We start from the raw sequence: 23,200 nt of genomic DNA on the forward strand, positions 1-23,200 counted from the left end.
GGTCTCCGTACTCTGTCGCTGTTAGTCCACCTAGATCTTTGGTTGATGGGTGAGGCTGTTCACTTATTGCAAACGGGATCCCAATCACGAAGTTGCAGATATCTAGCTAGTATACCTCTTAAAGTAGTGCCAGGACTAAAGCACTTCTGAAATCTAGTTCTGAAATAATTCTGTGGTATCTAAATATGCTGCTGAAAGAAAGTGTCGATGCAGAAAATTAACGCCTTGATATGGTGTCATTGGATGAAGAAGAAGACAAGCAGTTAGTCAGGTGCACTGCCGACTCTGTTTTAGGCATCTATAAGCACCCCGAAAAATAGGGTCTGGTCTGTCTAGCATTAAGGACTTGTGCCACCATTACCAAAAATTGGTGCATCCAATCAAATTGCAGTATTGCTAATTAAATACATTGTGGCTGCACGATGTAAGTGAAATAACTGGGACTACAGGTTAAAGCAAAAGCTGCATGAATTCTATGTCAGGGTGAATAAACAAGGGACAATTTTTCATTTAACATTCGTCTGTACTAGACGGCTTCCCTCAGAAGGTAGTAATATTTCCTCCACAGCCTAAACATTAATTGCCCATAGAAAGTAACTCATTGAATTCCCCAAAGCATTACTGTCATGATTCAATTCTTTGCTATTTGTGATGTATTAATATGGTTGTTACACGAGCTACAGTGTCATTATGTATTCCAAGCACAAGTCCTGAATGCTAGACAGCCAGACCCTATTTTTTGGGGCACTTATAGGTGTCTAAATAGGGTCGGCAGCGCCAGACTAACAAGCAGTCTGATTAAAGAAAAGACAAAGTGCAGAGGGCCTATATACTCTTCGGAACCCCAAAAGGCACATCCCACTGGGAGTTTGTTATTGTGATGTAAAATGGTGGCCGTGCACTGCTTCATTTGGCCTCTAGCCTTGTGACTGGTCTAGCTGGCAGTCAGTAAGTCAGGCAGTCAGGCAGTGAGACTAAAGTTCAAGTTTCGGTGATTTAAAAAAAGTTCTATATCCAGCCACCTGTAAGTGTTTTGTGCTGTATTGGTAGAGCAGCATAGTGTGAAAGTTGCATCATTTGTGAGAGAAGCATGAAACTTTCCATATCAATTGTACTCCTAATGACAGTAATTTTCTGATATAGTGCCATCACATACTTGACCTTTGCAACCATTTTTATATTGAAATTTGTCATTTTTGTCTTAATCTCCCTGAAGTATTATTTTACATTGTTAAACCATTGTCCAAATTAAAGATGTTAATCTAAGAAACAAGCACCCCATCATCTCTCAGTATACCATCCAAAACACAGATATCCAGTGTGTTCCTTATGTCACGTATCTAGGTGTAACTATAGACCAGCACCTCACCTGGAATCAACACACTACTAATATCTCAAATAAAGCCAACTCAATCAGAGGCTTTCTTCAGCGAAACATAAGTTCATGCCCCATAACAGTCAAAGAAGCATGCTATAAGACAATGGTAAGACCTATTCTTGAGTATGCCTCACCAGTATGGTCTCCTTTTACTGAACTCAATATCCTGAAACTAGAAATGGTTCAAAGAAGAGCTGTTAGATTTATAATGAATAACTTTTCTAGATATTCATTGGTCACAAGTATGATAGAACGACTAGGGTTGCCAACGCTCAAACAACGAAGAAATGAAGCAAAAGTGATAATGATGTACAAGATACTGAACAATTCTGTACTTATAGACCATAACCTAGAATACAACACTAACCATACTCGAGGGCACCCCTTCAAACTAGTTACATTGCCAACCAGAATTAATGCTTACCATGATTCCTTTTTTCCTTCAACTGTCACGTGGAACAATCTGCTGGTGGAGGTTGTTACTTCTAGTAACTTAGAACATTTTAAAAAGAGTTGTAACAGTTATCTTTATAACTGACTATATTATTTTCTTATCAAAATATGTACATTTTTCCTATTATAGAGGTTGTACATTAATCAAATATAATAGAATATAATATAACTTGACTTCTGTTTACAATAGCTTATTCCATTTGAAAGTTATGATCATTTTTACTAGTCATAAAATTCTTTGAATTTATCTGCCGTTGGGGTGTAGATTGCCAATGAGCAGGTAACTTATAGAATTTCATGGCTAATACAAATGATCATAACTTAGGAATGAAATTACCTATTGACTCCAAATAAAAATGGAGTTGTTTCTTTCAACAAGACCTTTAGTTTGAAACCATGTTTAATGGTGTAAAATAATGCCTCAGGGAGATATTAAGACAACAATGAATGTAAAAAAGGCCACAAAGGTCAAATACGCATTGGTACTATATCCAAAAAATGTAATTGGGAGCACAGTCTATGTGCCAAGTTAGATGCTTTTCTCACAAAATGCACAAAATGATCATATTTATGCACTATGCCACTCTACTATATTATATATTGTATAGACTAGTACTATTCCGTAAAGATGATTCTTGTTGCGTAAGATGTCTTTAGGATGATTTTCACAGGCAGAATTTTGGGCAGTGAGCAAAATTTTTGGGGTGATCCCTACTTAAACAGTACTACCATCAGTGTTGGGGCAATTAAATTTGAAAGTAACTCGTGACGTATTACATATTACTTTCAACTGAACTATTTAGTTACAGTTACATAATACCCATACAATAAAGTAACTATAATAATATTACATATTATATTACTTTGTTTCCACAGCCTTAAGCTGTCACGTGTGAAACTACCACCTTATCACGTGACATGATTGTGTTGTTGGACAATGTGCAAATCTTGGCTATAAGTAAGAAGCTGGTGAATAAGCTTCATTCAGTAGGCTTCATCACTTCGTTGTGGCTAGGCGTTACTTAGTGGATTACTAACGAGTTAGTAACTTTGTTACTTGTAGTAATAATACTTCGTAATATTAGATTCGTTACAGTTACTTCATTACTTAGGTAATGCATTACATTTGCAAGTAAGGTAACTTGAGTTATATTACCTGTTTTATAGCGTATTTCACTATATTACTTTGTTACCACAAAAGTAATAATTATTATGTAATGTGTTACCCCCAACACTGACTACCATACTGTTTGATAGACATTAACCACATATAAGAGTAATTTATACCACTCACCTTGACAGAGTCAACAAGTACTGATTTTATTGACACTGAATTGAAAGCAAATCAGTGCTAACACTGATTTGAAAGTAGAGGTTGATGCAAGCAATCACATTAGTATAGTAGGTGAAGCTTAAATATAATCATTCCTGTGGTTGACCACCAGTTCCTGTCATTGTCAAACGAATATAATTATGTTCAGTAAGCATAATGACATTGTTCCTTTGACAAAGAGTTTTTGCCTTGCTTCATTAACTTGCTTAGCTTCAAATATTTTTGAGTGAAACAAAACAACATATTGCTCTATCTTTTCAAGCATCTCATCAGTCAGAGCATATTCACTAGTAGAAAGTGCTGAAAAGGTAGGATAATTTCTCATTCCAAATATCCCATGCAGATTTTCCCCCTGCTTGCAAATGCTGATGCAATGTCACATAATATGTGGAAGAAAGATCAAGCACATGCCTTTTCACATCCCAATAACGTGTACAGAAATATATCATGGTAATTTTTACCAACTCCAAACTCCAACCATAACTCTGTCAATCCAAGACGGTACATCTGGGAAATTGCTAAAACTAGAACATCAGTGTTCACAATTTGCAGTGCAATTTTTGTGTGACCATGTCTTGGAGCTAGAGCAGCATGAATTAAGGTGGCTCAGAACAGTTTACATATGGCTTCACCATGAAATTTACAGGGCTAAAAACAAGGTAGCTATCAGCATGAAGTGCCTTGCACTAACTGAAATCTATGAAGCATTTTGTTCTCTACCCTTTACAACAAACAGGAACTCTCTGGGATGTGTGTAGCGCAAGTTACATGTTTAGCCTTTCAGCTGAGTGGACTATTCCATCACGCTTGGCGCTATGGGGTTGGATTTGCTTTCAGACACTATTTACCTGATTAATTTTATCTACCATGGTAAGGAGCTACTTTTCTTATCAGGTTTTTAGTTCTTGCATTAATTCTACCCATCAGACTTGAAATGGTTTTTATTTAAAATTCGCCACTACCAGGCGGAAGCGAGTATTAAAAATCGGCTTCCGCACAATTGTAGCTTGTTTACTACTACTACCTGCTCATCCAAATTTGACAGTCATATCTTGAAAAACCTGTGACAAGTTCATTTTTGTATTGAGGCTTGTAATAAGAACGTGGGACAATCTTGTTAAATGCTATGATGACCTGGACCTACAAAAGGAGCATTAGTTCAACATATTCAAAGGGCAGTTTATCAAGCTGGATATACAGTGTATATGAGGACAAACACTGAATTTACAACACGAAGTTCCTTCCCCAAGAGAATGGGGATGGAAAAAATCTGAAAATGGATTGGTTTCTAATTGGACAGATTTACCTGAAGCTAGTGTAGCATGTCATGAACTTATTCACTGTAGCTGCAAAAAATCTTTCCAAGAAATATTCAAATGGTTTCAAGCCAACCTTTGCTGTACAACACAACCCTTTCTGCATGTGCAGGACATTGTAGCAGACAAGAAAATATGCAAAGTAATGTGTATCAAATTAGTTTTGTAAATGTTATTGTATCCATAATGTTGCATTTTCAATAGCATTTTGATTGATGTATATTGTTTAATAATCCACCAAATTAGATTAGATTTGGGTGGTAACCATCCTGAAATGATTCAGTATGTTGATTCAGTATGCTGTACTCTATATCTTTACCAAGTTTCATGCTTTTATCACAAATTAAACGTTCCTCTTGATATTTGAGCCTTAACCGCTGCACTAGAAAGGCCCTTGTTTAAATGTTGTGTAAAGGAATCAAGGATGTGAAGTAATTGGGTGGTACATGATCTACCTAGTAAGATCCGAATTGGTAAGCTTGTTTGATAATAAATGACTGATTAAGTGATCTTCGACTATAGATTCCATAAATTTGCTGAAGATGGATATAAGACTGACTGGACGATAGTTGTTAACTTGGTTTCTAGCACATTTCTTATGGATAGGTGTCACTTGGGCACTTTCCAGTCATGTGGTAAGGTTCCACTATTAAATATATAATAAATGGTTGTATTGACAGGCTGAATATCACTGAAGTAGGAATTAAATGTGCAGCGGTATATGTAGCTGCAGGTGTAGGCATTTTTCCATGTTTGATGGCTTCTACAAAGATAGTTCAAACAAGGGAGACTGTCACATGAAGTGTTTTATTATAGCTGGCAGTAAACTATCTATCATGACTAAGGTATAAAGAATTTCTTATTGTAACGATGCACACTACCTTTTACATTTGCGTATGCACTGTATAGGTGAAATATTCCAGTTCACATGAAAATGTGTAACAAACGTTTTGCGTGTAATTTCTTATTCATGAAATTCTACAAATATTATACATGATCTCAAACATATATTTTCATGAAGATACTTGTAAAAATTTGCAAAACATTCATCCTTTTGAAAATTTCTGCCTATTTGATATGTATTTATGTACATACCTCTTCTACACACATCATCACTACCACTCCAGCTCCCATCACTCTGACAGGTCCTAGTGTCACTACTAGTTAGCTCATAACCAGTGTTACATGTGAAACTACAAGTATCTCCTTCATAACCCACTCCAGTACTACCAGAGCTACATGGTGTTATCTCTCCATTGGGTGGTGTTGTGAGATTAGGACATCGGCGATCTGTTAATTTAATTTATAGTCACAGCAATAGCATATGTACATATTATCAGTTAGTAGGCCATTACAGAAAATATCATGCACAGGAAGTAAGTGTTGAAGGTGTGTACAATGACACTAAGTAGGAGGACACACTTCAGTCTACAAATTATAACATTAAACAGGCTATTGGACCAGGTGTCCTACATATCTTCAGCACTGTGCTGTAGAGCCTTAACAAAAAACATAAATTACAACAGTAACATGGCTTCTCACTAACCTTTCCACTATTCTGTTCAATGTACATGCTTTACATGTGCACCATACAATGATTCCTTATATAACATTGACTCGTTGGAGCTAGAAAAGGCATGTCGCCAGTGAGTTTGATATTGTGGTATGAATTGTGGCCTGTGCTGCTTTATTTGGCCTCTAGCCATATGACTGTGGTCAGGCAGGCTGGTAGACCAAAAATTGGGTTTGACATTTTAAAATTCAATTTGAGTGCAGTAGGGTTTCCCACCAAAATGAACACAGCTGCCTGACGTGTTCCCTTGCTTTTTATCTCTTTGAGCCCTACTCAAATATATTACACTTGTTTGTTTACTTTTTTTGTAATAATTGTGACCACATTTTAGAAAAGCGATCCAAATTACGCATCAGGCAAAATCAAACTAACACCACCAGTGCTACTACTACTATACTATTGGTTTTGACCCTCAGCATTACTCAAACTACTCAAGGCTGGTTTTAAGAGACATCTTTTCTGGGTGGTGTGGCAAGCTCAAATGGTAGTTGTTGGCCTTGAGAAGGGCCTGGCTTGACAAGAATCAGTGGTGTACTGCCGGATGGCTTGATATAGTTGGCCAAACATTTTCTGTGTTGATTTTGCTGCATATCAACTACTAAGAAGCCAGCACAACCCTGCATTCTAAAGTCTGGACTTCGTGGTCTACATCATATATCTCTTATTCACCCCACCCCACCACCCCTACCTCTTTGTGATAGGATAGTACTTTGCTTGTCCAACTGTTCAGGTTTTCTATCTTATCTGGCAGGAAACTCTACAAGTACTGGAAGTGGATAAATTGGGTAAATTTCATAGCGTGGTCATTATCTTTGGAATATTACATATAATGGTTTGAATTCTTATTAACTATTTATCTTGAAACTTTTAATGTGCAATTTGGATTGTTTTGGTCACAATTTATGACTGGTGAACCAATGCCAAAGGCAAGAATGATGCTGAAGCATAAGCAATCCAATGCACACTCCAACTATAATATATTATTAAGAAAGCAATGTAGCCATTCTGTTTTGTTTTCAGCTTTGTTCCACTCATTATAAGTGAAAAAAGAAGCGCCTCTTCAATCAATCCAGTCATTATGGAAATTGAGACTAAAATGCATGGCTGGATTACCATTTACTAAGAATAAAATTGGGAATTCTGCTTTGCTTACAGGTACAAAATGTTCTACTCATTATATAGCATTACAAATAAAGAACAGCATGAGAAATGTCTCTACATTCAATCCAATCACTACAGAAATCACGAAAGCCATCATGCATTTACTGCTAATCAACACCTATGCAGTTGTAGAGAAAGGAATGGGGCACAAAGGAGGAGAAAGGTAAGTCCATGATGTATGCACTGTAGCTGGTGTGGTTAGCAAAAGGCACATCTCGGGCCAAAGTGATGTCGAACAGTGAAGAAATCAAGCCTGTAGTCTTAACCACAGTTGAGTTATGCTTGGCTGAGGTATCAGTTAGTTAGTCAGTCAGTCAGCATAAAATTCTTACACAGAAAAATTTTAAATTTCATAAAAACCTGTTGGAAGGGTTTATGGTCACTTAGAAGACATTTACGGGCTTGGTTATGCTTAACCAATACTGCCAAGGAAAGATGAGCTGGTTTCTGGGTGATGTATAAAGCCCAACCTTCCATGCTCTCTATCATGCAGTACGTCAGCTGGCAACATGCATGTGCCTGGGATTTGCCTGATATGTACACCCTTGCTGCACTAGTGCTCTCAGGCATTGGGTGTATGTATCAGGCTCTCGCTGCCATGTTACAACTACAGTGGTCCCTCCATTATCCGGCCATTGATTATCCAAACTTTCTATATCCAAACTGTGGAGGTGACATTTCTATTAGAGTATTTTGTCTAAAGTATATGTTCTATTAGAGTGGTTGAACAGTGTAAATGAATGGGCTTCAATTAACCAAACTTTGTGATTACCAACGAGTTTGGATAATAAAGGAACCACCACTGTATAACATGCAACACTTTTACACCTCAGTTCAAAGGAACAACCAGGGATTCATTCACAATGTAGCCCAGTTGGTAACTTGCACAGGCTACATCTGAATGTAGACCGAGCTACAACTGGGCAGTGATTATATAAACATTAATACCAAAATTGATTGTGGGGATCAATTAATACTCATGTGATTAGTGCATGTTTTGGATTTGGCCATGAAAACTATTCAGATGGAAAGCGTTTTGTTATTCTTGCTATTCTATGAGTGAAAACGTTGGGCTAAGATGAGAGCTAGTGCTATTAGCAAGCACGTTTTTGCACACTTACATTACTGATAACACAAAATTACTACTCTACATGAAATAACCACTCTACTAGCAAGCTTACCAATTTAGGCCTTTGGTAAACTCTGTAATATGCCATAAACAATTCAATAGCATTACCTAAAACATTAAACTCGCATTACTGAAATTCTCCGTGATATTTCTAGGATTTGTCCATTTATCATAGCCAAACATAGCAAGAACATACCACCAGCTGACCCATAATCGAATCTTTCACACATGTATTATAATATATCCAGTGGTTGTACTTGCATTGGCTTAGGTGACTGCGTGACTCACTAACATGAGTCTTGAAAATTAAAATTAATGTCTCAGTATGGTTTCCATGCGTGAAGAAGATGACCATGATGATTTAAGATAAAAGGAAAGGCAAAGCACAGAGGGAAGAGACTCGTTGGTATCCAAAAAGGCACATGCCAAATGTGAGTTAAGTACTGCGACATAAAATGGTGGCTGTACAATGCATCATTTAACTTCGAATGTGGCCAGTGAGGCAGGCAAGCGAGGCAGGCAAGCGAGGCAGGCAAACGAGGCAGGCAAGCGAGGCAGGCAAGCAGGTGGGGGGTGGGTTTGGCCAGGTGGGCAGACAGACAGGCTGGAAGGCAGGCAGGTAGCCAGGCATGCAGACCAAAAATCAGGTTTGGGTGAATTTAAAATAATATAATGTTGTTTACTCTGTAAATAAAAGTCAACACCATTGACTGTTACGGGAGGTAAAGGGGGGACAATGGGTCACATGCACCATGCAGCGTTACTATTTATAGCTATGCATGTGTGCACTCAACTCAAGGCACAGATGAAAGTATTGGAGTTGCAGATTCTGTCCAGCTCTATCAGTTGAATAACAGCCCATCATGCCCAAAACATCGAAGAAGTCGAAGAAGTCCAGTTCTTCCGCTGACCAAGACCTAACACTGGCCAGTATCGCCCAACTCGCCAGGCTGACGTAGAAGTGCTACGTCTGCACTGGCTTCCCGCCACTTGGTCACAACTGGAACAAAAGCGGCAATGGCTCAACTGCTATACGATGCCATTCACGTACCGCAAGACTCCAGCACAGAATTGCAGCAGCAGAATCCCAATCCATCGTCTACGTCCCAGCAGCAAGATGGAGTTCCAGCTTCCCACCAGTGGCCCGTGTTGCAACAGCAAGGAACCAGCCCTGTGCTGGAACCCACCCTGTGCTGCAACAGCAAGGAGCTCCTACCTCCCAACAATCCTCGCTGCCGAAGCAGGTTGTCTCCTCATCATGGACTACAGCAGCCCAACAGCAGATCATCTACTCGTTACCTATTGCAGCAGCCGCCCCTTCAGAGCTTGCAAGACTGTTCGACCAGTTCGTTTGCCAGGCTGCTTATAGTCAAACAGTACCTTCTACCAGACCAGCACCTGCTCCCCTCTCTCCAGCATCAATCGATGGCTCTGCCAACGGACTACCTGTAGCCACCCAGTCACTCCAACAGAACCCGACACTCGCTGCTAGTGCTACTTTCCCCACACCCTACACCCAACTGCAGCAAGTACAGCCGCAACCATAAGTACAGCAACAACCACAGCAAGTGCAGCCACAGTCACAACCACAGCAGGTACAGCCACAACTGCAGCAAGTACATCCACAACTGCAGCAACTACAGCCACAACTGCAGCAGGTACAGCCGCAACTGCATCAAGTACAACTACAGCCACAACCACAGCAAGTGCAGCCACAGCTACAGCAAATACAGCCACAGCTGCAGCAAGTACAGTCACCAACTACAGCCTGTACAGCTGCCACCACAACAGCTCCAACAACTTCAGATACCCCACTACACAGCCCAGCAACTGTCAGTGCCAGTACCAACCTAACTGCAGCAACAGATCCTCAGAGGTGAGTATGTTGATTTCTCTGTACTGCTTGACAAGACATCATTTGTTGATACTACACACACCACACAACACAGCACGCACAAACCTCCACCAATATCTTCATTTCCCATGTGGATGCAGACATGGAACACGTACCTGACAGTTATTCTCACACACAACCCTGCATGAGCCTTGAGCTGGTTGGCTACCAGAGAATTATCACCTCCGCCAGCCAATCCCTTCCCTTATAGGCTTGGCTCAAGTATGACAGCCAATTCCGCACCATGGCTGCCTACAACCCTTACCTTAGGTGGGATCAACGCCTCCCAGACTTATGGCATGAAACCATTACCAGCACTACTAATACTAACACACAATGTTGGCCATGTCCCTATTGTGGTGCCAAGAACCACTTCCCAGACAACTGCCCTCACTCGCCCTTTCGTGACAGCTCGCAATGCACTAGACCACCTAATCGCAGAGAATCCGGACCTCCAATATGCGGTGACAACATACACTACAACTTTGGAACACACTCTGTGTTATAGGGTACACACGCACTAAACTTTCACAACACACCTCATGCAGTAGCAGTGTAGACAGTGGCCACAATGCATCTTACATTGAACCTTTAGAATACAATTCACCCATGGAAGACTTACTCCATGCACACACCCCTTATGCTAGTACTTTGGGACGTATAACTGCTACATATTCATGCACTCTCGAACTAATACACACTAATTGGGCACAAAAGCTCCCCAGCCTACGCACATACCATTCACTAATCCCCCAAAGTCACCATGCACCCCTGCAGAGCACCTACCACTGCAACTACAGAATCATATTACAATACATAAGGTACACAGAACCCCAATCAACATACATAATCTCCATAGGGAACTTCTAGCTCACCCCAATCAAACATATGTGCAAGCTCTTATTTACAATCTCCAACACGGCTGTGACATCGGCTACACCGGACTACACTTTACGCATTTTAGCAACAACCTAACCTCCGCATCCCAGCAACCAGACATACTAGATGTTAACATAGCCTCATAGTGTCAAGCAGGTCGCATTTTGGGTCCTTTCAGAACCCCTCCACTCCCCAACTTCCGTTGTTCAGGACTGGGCTTGGTCCCCAAGCACAATGGGGGCTGGCGCGCTATTTACCACTTATCTGCTCCTTATGGGTCCAGCATCAATGATTCCATCAATTCGCAGGACTACACGCTATCTTACTGCTCAGTGGACGATGCATTTGCAATAGTATCCACGTTTGGAAGGGGTGCTTTAATGGCCAAGATAGATCTCAAGAATGCATTCCGCCTCATCCCGGTGAGACCACAGGACTGGAACCTCCTTGGAATTAAATGGCTTGACCAATTTTACATCGATACCTGTCTCCCATTTGGCCTCTGATCTTCCCCCTTCCTCTTTAACCAACTAGCTGATGCTATTCACTGGTCCCTCCAACACAACCATGGTGTGCGCCATGTTCTACATTATCTGGACGATTTCTTTACTACTGGCTCACCTGGCTCAACAGAATGCTCACACAATCTGCAAGCAATGCTTTCACTCTGCACAACCATCAACGCTCCTGTTAAGACCTCTAAAATTTATGGACCCTCAACCAGACTCACATTTCTGGGGATTGTCATAGATACTGAGGGGATGACCACCACTATCTCACCAGAAAGAAAGGCAGACCTTATTTTATCAATTCAGTCGCTTAGACGAAAGGACAAATGCACCAAATATCAACTAGTAGGAAAGCTGTCCTTCGCATGCAAAGTAATCCCAGCTGGTAGAGTCTTCCTCCACTGCTAGATAGATCTTAGCTGCACAGTATCACGAATGCATCACCGCCTCCACTTATGTACAGATGCACACTTAGATCTTGATTGGTGGCTAGCCTTTCTCCCCACCTGGAGTGGAACATCATACATTCTAGAGAGCAGCTGGTCCACCTCCCCTTCAATGTCTCTGTATACGGATGCTTCCGGCACCTTTGGCTGGGGGCTTACTGGTCTGAACGTTGGGTCCAAGCACACTGGTCACCTGACCAAATAGGCAGATACATTGCATGGAAGGAGCTATTTGCCATAGCATCAGCAGTCAACAAGAAAGTATCAGTACATTGTGACAAACAAGCAGCTGTAGGCATTTGGAAAAAAGGTTCCACAGTTTGCTCTCAAGTTATGGCCCTTGTCCGCATGCTTTATTTCCGTGCAGCACAACACAATATACATATCATAGTTACTCACATTGATGGCACTAACAATTGCATTGCTGATGCTCTCTCCCGTTTCCAGGTACAATGTTTTCACAGACTTGCCCCGGAAGCAGCCAACAACCCAGATACCATCTGTGCATGGCCGATCCAGCTCTTAAGGGACTCCTCAATCCTTAGGGGTTGCTGCGCGCATCAACCAGGAGAACATACCAAGCTGGATTTAAGGCACTTCATCAATTCTGTGCTCAATAATGCTACTGTAGCCTTCCCAGCCTCATCACTCACCCTATGATACTTCTGCTGCTATATGGCTCGCCAGGTATCGTATAAACCATCAAAGTATACTGGCATCCGCCTGGAACACCTAGAGAGAGGCTTTGAAGACCCTACAAAAGATGAACTGCTTCACCTGCTTTGCACAGGAATCAAGAGGTTACAAGGCATATCAACTCGCACCTGCCTACCCATTACCATCAGCATCCTCCAAACATTAAAATCACGACTCCGCGTTGACTCTTCTTTCTCTCCCCTTGAGAAACGTCTGCTCTGGGCAGCATTTACTATGCTTTTTATGGGTTCTTGAGAGCCAGTGAATTTGCAACCCCATCCCTAACCTGGCAGCATGTGCAACTGGTTGGCAATAAGTATACAATTTTCATTGAGCAGTCTAAGACAGACCCCTTCCGTTGTGGCCATAAGCATGTCGAGCAGTACACATACACTGAGCATGATAAGCAATACACATACACTGAGCATGATGAGCAGTATGCATGTCGAGCAATACACATATGATGAGTAGTACACATGTCGAGCAGCACACATACACTGAGCATGTCGAGCAGTACATACACATACATTGAGTATGACGAGCAGTTCACATACACTGAGCATGATGAGCAGTACAAATGTTGAGCGCCCACATACACTGAGCATGTCGAGCAGTACACATACACTGAGCATGAAGAGCAGCACACATACACTGAGCATGACGAGCAGTACACATACAACGGGCATATCGAGCAGTACACATACACTGAGCATGACAAGTAGTACACATACAGCCTGCCTATCTAGCAATACACATACAGTGAGCATGATGAGCAGTAGACATACAATGAGCATGTAAAGCAGTATGAACATATTGAGCAATGCACTGAGCGTGACGAGCAGCAGACAAACAACGAATATATCAAGACATACAGTGAGCATATCGAGCAGTACACATATACAATGAGCATATCTAGCAGTACGATGAGCATATCTAGTAGTACACATAAGCTGAGCATGTTGAGCAGTAAACATACAACGAGCCTATCTAGCAGCACACATACAGAATGAGCCTATCTAGCAGCACACATACAGAATGAGCATATCAAGCAGTACACATACAATGAGCAGGGCTAACATACCATCATGGGGAACTGAGATTAACCTTCAGAGGCTGTTTTATTCCCACTGGAAATGTTGGCATGGGCAAGGAGTGTTGGTACTGATTGTAACATCTTTGGAGAGGAGTGTATGTACAGTTGGTAAGCATTGCTGCTCCATCTCCCAAGGACTTTGATGAGCCAATCTGGTATGCCTGCTGCAGTAGCAGTGGTCGCTACACCACTTCTAAAACTGTGACTAGAGTAGTTCTGCTGGCTGTAGCTCGTGTCCTAGAAGGTGACGAATGGCGTTTGTGAGCTGCTGTCTGTTTAATGGGGAAATCTGCCACCTTTAAAAACTGGTGAATTGTCCTGAGGTTATAGGACTGCCTCAACATATAACTGTAATGCTCTGACAGGGCAGGTGGATGTGCCACTAGCGTGAATGGTGATTGCGGTGTATTGCTCGATAGGCTCATATTAATTGATATGCTTGTTGTATGTGTATTAATTGACCACCCCAAAAACACCTTTGCTGTAAAAAAGGTGCGCCCAAGAAACTACAAGTACCTGGAACCCAATGTAAAAAACAAAAACAAAAAACAGCTCAGCTGAAGTGAAAAGTAACTGGTATCTTAAAGAGCTGATATCTGAAGCGGCCAAGAATACAACTAACTACAATTACTAAAATTTAATCCATGCAAGAACACCTTGGCTATAAAACAGGTGTGTACATGAAAGTAACTGGCAACTGAAACAGCTGATATCTGGAACAGCCAAGAATGAATGATCATATACAACTAATTCAAAAATTTAACACTGAACCTTTATAATTGAGCTATGTTCTATATTCACTCTTACTGCATCCTAAAGTAATTTCTTTTAACTCTAATTGGCTGGTAATTTGGCCGCCTTTTTTAATAGTCAGTATAATAGACACTTTGCAAAACCACGCCTTCTTTTTAAAAACCATAGTAACCGAGCCACCGCCATTTTCATTGGGGCCAGTGTACATAGTGGTGTATGGCGTATTCCTTCATACTGCTTCGCAGCACCACTGTTTAGTTTCTTTTGGAAAAGGAGAAGTGTGTTTTCGGAAACGATGAAGTATTGGGTGAACTATGGGTGAACTGAGCTTGGAAATCGACACCCAGCCACTGGTTGTGGAGAATTGAAAATCTGGCCGTTGTGAAGAAAGTCGTTTTGATTAAAAGTTTCACTCTCCGTACCCCTCTTGCTCTCACTTATCTGAAGATAGCATGGTGTATCAAGTATGACAAAAACAAGACGTAGTGTGGTACATCAGTAGACACTAGTACTTGAAGATATGATTTTTACACAATTTCTGTACTTGTCATCAGTTTTAGTTGTGTCATCATTATGCATATGGCTATCTCTGTACACTCACAAGAGTACTAGCTATGTTACACCAGGGCCGGAGGAAACAAATTAGATTTGGTCCGGCCAAGTTAAGCACTTATAGTAGAGTATCCCATCTAGGGGGGTCTGGGGGTATGCCCCCCAGGAAAATTTTGAATTTTAACCTTCATGTAGCACAATCTGGGTACAATTTGGTCACATTTACTAACCAATCAGCTCGGCAAGATCGCTGCACAACCTTCTTCTTACCGAAATCCCGCTTAGGAAACACAAAGATTGGTGGCGGATGTGCTGGTTTTACTGCAACGTCATATGATTTTTTTTATTCTCAAAATTTTTTTTATTCAGTTCTCAAAAATTGGTCCGGCCAAAACCGGAGCAACCGGACTACTTCCGCCGGCCCTGCACACAGTATATGAAAAGGAGGGAATTACTAACTACTTTATGTGTTATAAAAACAATTGATAATTCCACAGCCACAGCAGCTACATGAAATAAGGATGGCATATTGGATGGTGCTGTTGTTTGTAATATCACTGCTTGTCAGTGCCGCTGACACGTATCTTTGTAGATCCCAGATACTGTTTTCAAACAACTTACAAGCTGATAACGTAAATTGTATGCAACATTATCCACAAATTTTTCAGATATTTTTCGTTCAAAAGATGTATGCATATACCAGTATGTGGAACAGAGGTCTTGGTGAACCACATTGCTTACATGGAAATGAGTTCTCTTGTTTCTGCAATTGAAAAATACACAATGTGTATGGCACACACCTTGTAGAGCAGTGGTTTTATGTATTCATTCACCTACTGAGGATACTGTCTTCTCAGTTCAGGTATGTGGAACTGAGGTCTTGGTGAGTCACATTACTTGCATGGCAATAGTTCTCTCATTTCTGCAATTGAAAATTCACACTCCTTGCAGAGCAGTGAGTGCTTTCATGTACTCATTCACCTACTGAGGATACCATCTAATTATTCTTCAGTGATGTCTGCAGCAGCTGAGAACACAGTATATACCAGCACTATTGGCTTGTGCTGACTAGCAGTCGTGTTTTGCACCCTGATAACCAGCTGCATCTAATTAGAAACACTAATTTTAAAGCTCTGAACACTCCCATGGTCTGTTGTTCAACAATACTGCTCTGCTTGGGGTGCTGTCAACATCGAATTTCAATGCTGTGCAATCGCAATTATTCGTACAGGCCCCAATGAAAATGGCGGCCGTTCGGTTACCATAGTTTAAAAAGTGGGCGTGGTTTTGCAAAGCGTCTATAGAGCAAAAAAAGGTGGCCAAATTACCAGCCAATTAGAGTTAAAAGAAATTACTTTAGGATGCAGTAAGAGTGAATATAGAACATAGCTCAATTATAAAGGTTCAGTGTTAAATTTTTGAATTAGTTGTATATGATCATTCATTCTTGGCTGTTCCAGATATCAGCTGTTTCAGTTGCCAGTTACTTTCATGTACACACCTGTTTTATAGCCAAGGTGTTCTTGCATGGATTAAATTTTAGTAATTGTAGTTAGTTGTATTCTTGGCTGCTTCAGATATCAGCTCTTTAAGTTACCAGTTACTTTTCACTTCAGCTGAGCTGTTTTTTTGTTATTGTTTTTACATTGGGTTCCAGGTACTTGTAGTTTCTTGGGCGCGCCTTTTTTACAGCGAAGGTGTTTTTGGGGTGGATATTACTCATTTTTGTCTGTGATAGATTCTACAAATTGGTTTATAAAAGGTAATTTTTTTGGAAATGAGCAATTAACATAAATGCAGAATATTATCTTGGAGAGTCAGTAAAATCCATGCATAATAATGACTGTTTCATAACACCGTAAATTTGGAAGTATGAATTTACAGTGTAGTATGACTGTTCTCAGTGGCAGATACAGAGGGGTTGCAATGGTTTCAGCTGAAACCCCCTCTGAAAATAGCTTGCCCTAAAGTTATTGACAAGTCGTCATGTGGGTGATAAAATCGCTACGAGTTATACATAGTGTGTTACAGAAGGACTTTCTACTGGTGAAACTTTTGCCTTTGAAATCACAATTATGGCGTTTGTGACCTTTTTTTTTTGGTCTTCAATTTACACTTTAATACAGCTAGGCTGAAGTTGAGTGGAATCTGAAACCCCCCTCTGAAAATTTCTAGATCCGCCACTGGTTCTATTAGAGTAAATCTATCTTTACTGCATGTGACGAAAATATCTCATGTCTGTGTGCACATGTTAAATGCTTCAAACACCTAATTAAACTTGCAAGTGCCTAATTAGTTCACAGTTGCTACACAGCTATAAATACATATATTGTAATTGTTATCATCATAATAATTTATCATGTTATAACCATTTTTTTAATATTGTGGTCACAACTTTAGGATTGGAGCAAGAAATAAAGGAATAGAGGACTCAACCATCAAGACTTGTACGTATATGGGAGATGGAACAGTATTGCCATGGACAATGCCGGTACTAACCCCTCAAGGGTGTTGCAGTACAGCATAGATGCAAGACCAGAGCCTTGATTGCCACTTTTTGACTGTGGTCACAACTTCAAGATTGGAGCAGCAGAGAAAGGAATGGAGGACTCAATCATCAAGACTCGGGGAGATGGAATAGTACTGCCACGGACAATGCCAGCACTAGCCCCTCAAGGATGTCACAGTACAGTGTTGATGCAACCACTCCAACCAGTGCATAAGACCAGAGCCTTGATCATCACCTTTTGACTGAAATTTTTATACTTGATGAAGCAATTAAAACTAAAAAGTTGTAGTACTTATACTTTCCTGTGGGAGCATGCCCCCAGAGTCCCAGAATCCCTTGCCTGTTCAGCAGAATAATAGGATTGAGCCTTACTATATACCACTTTCACTTTTATTCTGGTGGTCCAGATGTACATATCAGCAACATAACACAGTAGCTGTAGATAATGCTCCCCTAGGCAGAGCTATAGGGGTGGGCATTTTTTCCCTACTATCACAGTAGTTCTTCTCGCAGTTCTTTGCCTGGCCATCATCAACTGCTGTCAAAACATTAGTCTCGTCCCCAGACCCGTCCTCAAGCATGCTTATCACACAAAAATAACTTAGTTTAGCAGTGCACAAACAATTATTGACAGCTTATACTATGTTAAAGTACACTTACCGCATTATTGAACCACGTACACCACCAGAATCCACCAGATTGACAACTAACACGTGATTTATTTAGGGGAAATCTTGTGGAAAGTCCCTAATTACCTTAAGTGGACACACGTGATATGTGGTTTTAAATTGAATAGTTTAAGAATGTAACTCGTGAGGCGTACTATAATCGGCTCGACTTTAATGACAAACTCGAGCCCCTCGTGAGAAACTACATCGCTTGAGCAACGCTTGAAGAAGTAAGAGTCAAGAATACTGAGGTACTCTATGATATATGCTGGTCTTGAAGGCTAACGAAATGAGGAGTGAAGTTTGTGCAAAGTGTCACATTGCCACACACTGATTCACCGTGTTTGTGCGATAGGGTTTTTGGTTGGGGTCCACGAGGACATCGATGATCATTTACCAGTCAGCTGTAAGTAATGTCACAACAGAAGGAAAGGAACCATTTCCATACCCCTATGGCATACTGATTTTCCAAGTCAGTTTATGTACACTCAACCACAGAAATGTAGAACTTTGGTTGCAAGTGAAAAATGAACACCTTTTTACTCAGTTACAAGAGATTCACCCAGCTGGGATAAAATGTTGAAGTGAATGTCATTAGTACCAACTTGTTCATTAGGTATTGGACAATTCCAAGTGTCCAGATTATGCAGTTGTCCTCATGTTCAAGTTTACACATTTAGGCAAGTTCCACAACATTCTATAATCTATTACTATATCAGTGTGGAATAATGTTTATATAATATTTTTCATATTCCAGGCTTTAGGTGTATTGTATTTAACACCTGCTTGTTAGTTTTTGCAGGCAATCTGGTCATACTGGTTTATCCACTAGCAGTTGAATGTGATCATGGTACATATGTAAGTTGAGACCATGCAGGAACAAAGATACAGGTGTCATGAATTCCAGGTCAGTTGACGTTCAGGGGAATTGTATTATTGCAACTGTTCTTTTGTAGTTATCAATTATCAGTGACCAGGTTGTGATAGTGTACTTTTGTTTGACCAATGACCTAATGTTCTGGTTTTCATGCTCACCCAACAGTTATGTTATTCACTTAACCTGCATATGGGATATAATTTTTTAGTTCATTTTGATTATCCATTCTATTATTGGTACCGCCTGGCATATAGATTTTTTGCACATTCTCTTTTTAATTGAGTACTTGCTGGATTGTTTCGTCAGATATCGAAACGGTGTCTTTGGTGTTGCGACCGATGTTCCAGGTCAGTTGCATGAGTGTTTAAGGTTAACTTCAGTGCCTACTTATTCTTTTACAGGTCTCAGTATCGTCATGCTGACATACAAGAGATCGTCACTATTGTTGAACTATTTTTAGTAATGTCTTGATGTGATGTTGATTAACATTGTGTTACACATTGTTGTATGTATACCATATGGCAAGAAATTTTCATGGCCATCATGAAATTTGAATATTGTGTAAGTTGTGTGGAACAATCCCAACTCATATACGGTCACTGGCAAATCACCAACCATATTCGAGCAATCCATTACAAAATTTTGTTGCACCATTTGAGTATGCATAATACTTAATGAAAGCCACAACACAGCTTCATGGTACACACTACATAGAGGTGGTAACCCCTAAAGGCTTGTTACCTTTTGTATTCACTGTACCAGCCTTTGTGGTTGATTTATTAAAAATTACATGTAAATAGAGAATTGAAGAGTATGCTTAAAGCACCTTCGCTAGTGACTTTGTTCTTCACACCTTGTTTATAAGACATCTGGCGATTCATAAACGCTCGCATGGGGTGCGGCAATAAATGGAATTTAAAAGAATTCTGCTTAAAATGCCATCCCTAGGGAACTTACGGTACAGTACGCTGTCACAACTTGTTTATCAGGCATTAGAGTTTGTGTCCACGTAGTGTCTTTAAAAGTTATTGTAGGGATTAGAGGTTTGATTGAAGAAAATACGCGTATCGGCAAACCAGATCGGATAATGTCAGTGCTAGATGGACTGTACAAACACGGCTATGTTGACTGGTATAACGTGACAGTAGTTGCAACATAAGGTAGAGAAATAAAGCGAAATACGCCTATTTTTTATTTTGCGATGGCTACTTTTTTATTTTAGCGAGGTTGCAAGAAAACTATGATGATGACGACTCCTAAAGATTTTTTTATCACGTAATGCAATACAAATCTATTGAGAGATGTTGCATAATCCAGGACTAATATTGCAAAACCGACCCTACACGTATATAACTCACAGTAGTGGCCGCGCGTCTTTTAATTGGGCGTGTGCTTTGTAGTTTCTTGGCCGCGCGACTCACTACCGTGAGTCTTGATATGCTCGTTGTATGTGTAACACTTGTCATGCTCAATGTATGTGTACTGCTTGACATGCTCATTATGTGTGTGATGCTGGATTTAGCTTATTACATGTGGGGATCCTAACCCATCTGCGTGTGCAATGTGGTTATTGTGTGTACATAACTTTGAGTTTGGGGAAATTGGGCGCAATGAAGCTGCTTGACCAGAATGATGCTCGCTACTTAATAGCTGTGGTGATGAAATCACGTCATTAATGTAGAACGCTGTGCACTAACTTGGTCAGGCACTTCACTTAACCACGTTCTGGGCTGCCCAATATTTCCCAAATTAGGCCAATCATGCACCTGAGCTTGGGTAAGCTTGGCTAATACAATAAGATGTTAAATGTTGTTTACTCTGTAAATAAAAGTTAACATCATTGACCGTTACGGGAGGTAAAGGGGGGACAATGGGTCACGTGCACCATGCAGCGTTACTATTTATAGCTATGCATGTGCACACTCAACTTGAGGCACAGATGAAAGTATTGGAGTCGCAGATTCTGTCCAGCTCTATCAGTTGAATAACAGCCCATCATGCCGAAAACACCCACCCACCCATGTGCACATACATGCATACACCTGGTAACCCGGGACTAACAGGGCGCAGTGAAGCTACTTGACTAGAATGATGCTCGCTACTTAATAGCTATGGTGATGAGATCACGTCATTAATGCAGAATGCTGTGCACTAACTTGGTCAGGCACTTCACTTAGCCACGTTCTGGGCTACACAATATTTTCCCAAATTAGGCCAATCACGCACCTGAGCTTGGGTAAGCTGGGCTAATACAATAAGATGTTAATATATATCTAATCAAAAACAGCCAAGCTGTAAAAAAAAGTGCAGCCCCTAAAAGGCCATGGTGAAAAAAGATGTGAAATTTGGCGGCCAAGAAATAGCTGTGATGGTAGGTTAATGGTAAAAATTTTAATAACAACAATTCATGTGAATTTGTGTTTCGGCACCAAATTCACCTGAATTGTTGTTATTAAAAATTTTACCATTAACCTACCATCACAGCCATTTCTTGGCCGCCACCTTGGATTTCAAATCTTTTTTCACCATGGCCTTTTAGGGGCCGCACTTCATTTATTTTAGGAGAGAACCTTACTACACATGGTTTGCATTCACCTGAGCCCTGGTTTCTTGTTAATAACTCTTGTTACATGGGCCAGCTGCCCAAACATTTAGTAGCACACCTTTAAACGCTGGAACTGGGCAAGAACAAGTTCGTATAGAGGCTTCAAAATATCCCATACATTCAGTGTAGACAATTCAGGCATGAAAACATGTTTGTTCCTGTACAAAACCATTGGGAGTGAACACATGCTTACCTACTGTATTTGGTGGGGGCTCAGGTGAACGAGAACCAACCATAAACAGTACTGCTGTACTGTTTGATATCATTATTCATACACATTAAATTTACCTATCACAAACTGGATCAGTGGTTGTCGGTTATTATTAATCCTATTATTATTAACAGTACTGAGATCAACTGAAGTTGGAGCAGATGATCCATCAATACGGTATCGTTCATATCCATTGGTTCGTATGGTCCTCACTTGATAAATTGTTTGTTGTGGATGATAATATCCTACAACATCTCCTGACAGAAACTCTATTCTGTTACTACCAGATAGAACAATGTTAACATTACACGTAACAAAACTGTTACACTGAGACACTTGACTCTCTTGTAACTGAACTTCACCACTACTGGTATAAACCATTGAATTAGTTGATGATGGTCTCCAAATGATAAAGTAAGGATAATCATTTCTGTTAGTATTAGTATCTCTTCTCACTCTAGCCATAATTCCTGTTATTCTACCATCACAAGTGAAGCTGAGACGTGGAACAATTCCTAATGCACCACGACCTAGTTGATTTTGTCCATTTTGTTGAATATTAACACTGCCAGTACATGTTTGTCCACCTAAAGACCATTATAATATTACATGTAAATTATATAGTTAAAGTACATTATTTCATGTACATAATAGTGTTACCTCACTATACCTGATAATTTAATATAACATAAGATCACTATCATCATGATTGCTTGATTGGTACAGGGCATTGTGATACCATTAAAACTAAACGGAAATAATAGAAACTATGTTTAGATACATATTTGCTTAGCAACCACACATACAAAAGAGTCACTTACGGTACCGCTCAAATGCAATGTCATGTCGCAAGAGTGAAAGTGATTAAAAAACTTGCTAATTAAAGGGTGTGGCACCTAGTCCTGGTTTCACTCACAAGTATTGATCCTAAATGAAACAGGATGAATACAGGTCAGGATAGCACTAATTTCACAATGCTTGATGCCTTTTGTGACTTTAACTTAAAACTTGTAAAATGAAAAAAAATTAAAACGTTAGATTTCTGAACTCAATCCTGAGACTTTTCGTAACACATCAGAGCCCTAACCACTGTACCACCACTGGCAGCTGCTGGAACCCTGAATTTTAGATGTACTTAAATGCAAGATGATAATAATAGTTATCT

General features: G+C 40.2%; 1 protein-coding gene across 4 annotated transcripts in view; it reads right to left on the bottom strand.

Moving 5' to 3' along the window:
• Positions 1 to 23,200, bottom strand: part of LOC136250971 (uncharacterized) — a 184,812-nt gene that overhangs the window by 14,210 nt on the left and 147,402 nt on the right. For all 4 annotated transcript variants that reach the window (XR_010698857.1, XM_066043328.1, XM_066043329.1 and 1 more), the window contains exons 2-4: positions 22,706 to 22,782; positions 22,113 to 22,622; positions 5,576 to 5,770 (exon numbers count right to left, since the gene is read on the bottom strand). Coding sequence is in view for 3 of the 4 variants with exons in the window: in XM_066043328.1 (XP_065899400.1) it covers positions 5,576 to 5,770; positions 22,113 to 22,622; positions 22,706 to 22,766 (766 nt within the window). In the remaining variant the exon portion in view is untranslated. The remainder of the gene's footprint in view (positions 1 to 5,575; positions 5,771 to 22,112; positions 22,623 to 22,705; positions 22,783 to 23,200) is intronic.

Source organism: Dysidea avara, chromosome 3, assembly GCF_963678975.1.
Source record: "Dysidea avara chromosome 3, odDysAvar1.4, whole genome shotgun sequence".
NCBI lineage: Eukaryota > Metazoa > Porifera > Demospongiae > Dictyoceratida > Dysideidae > Dysidea > Dysidea avara.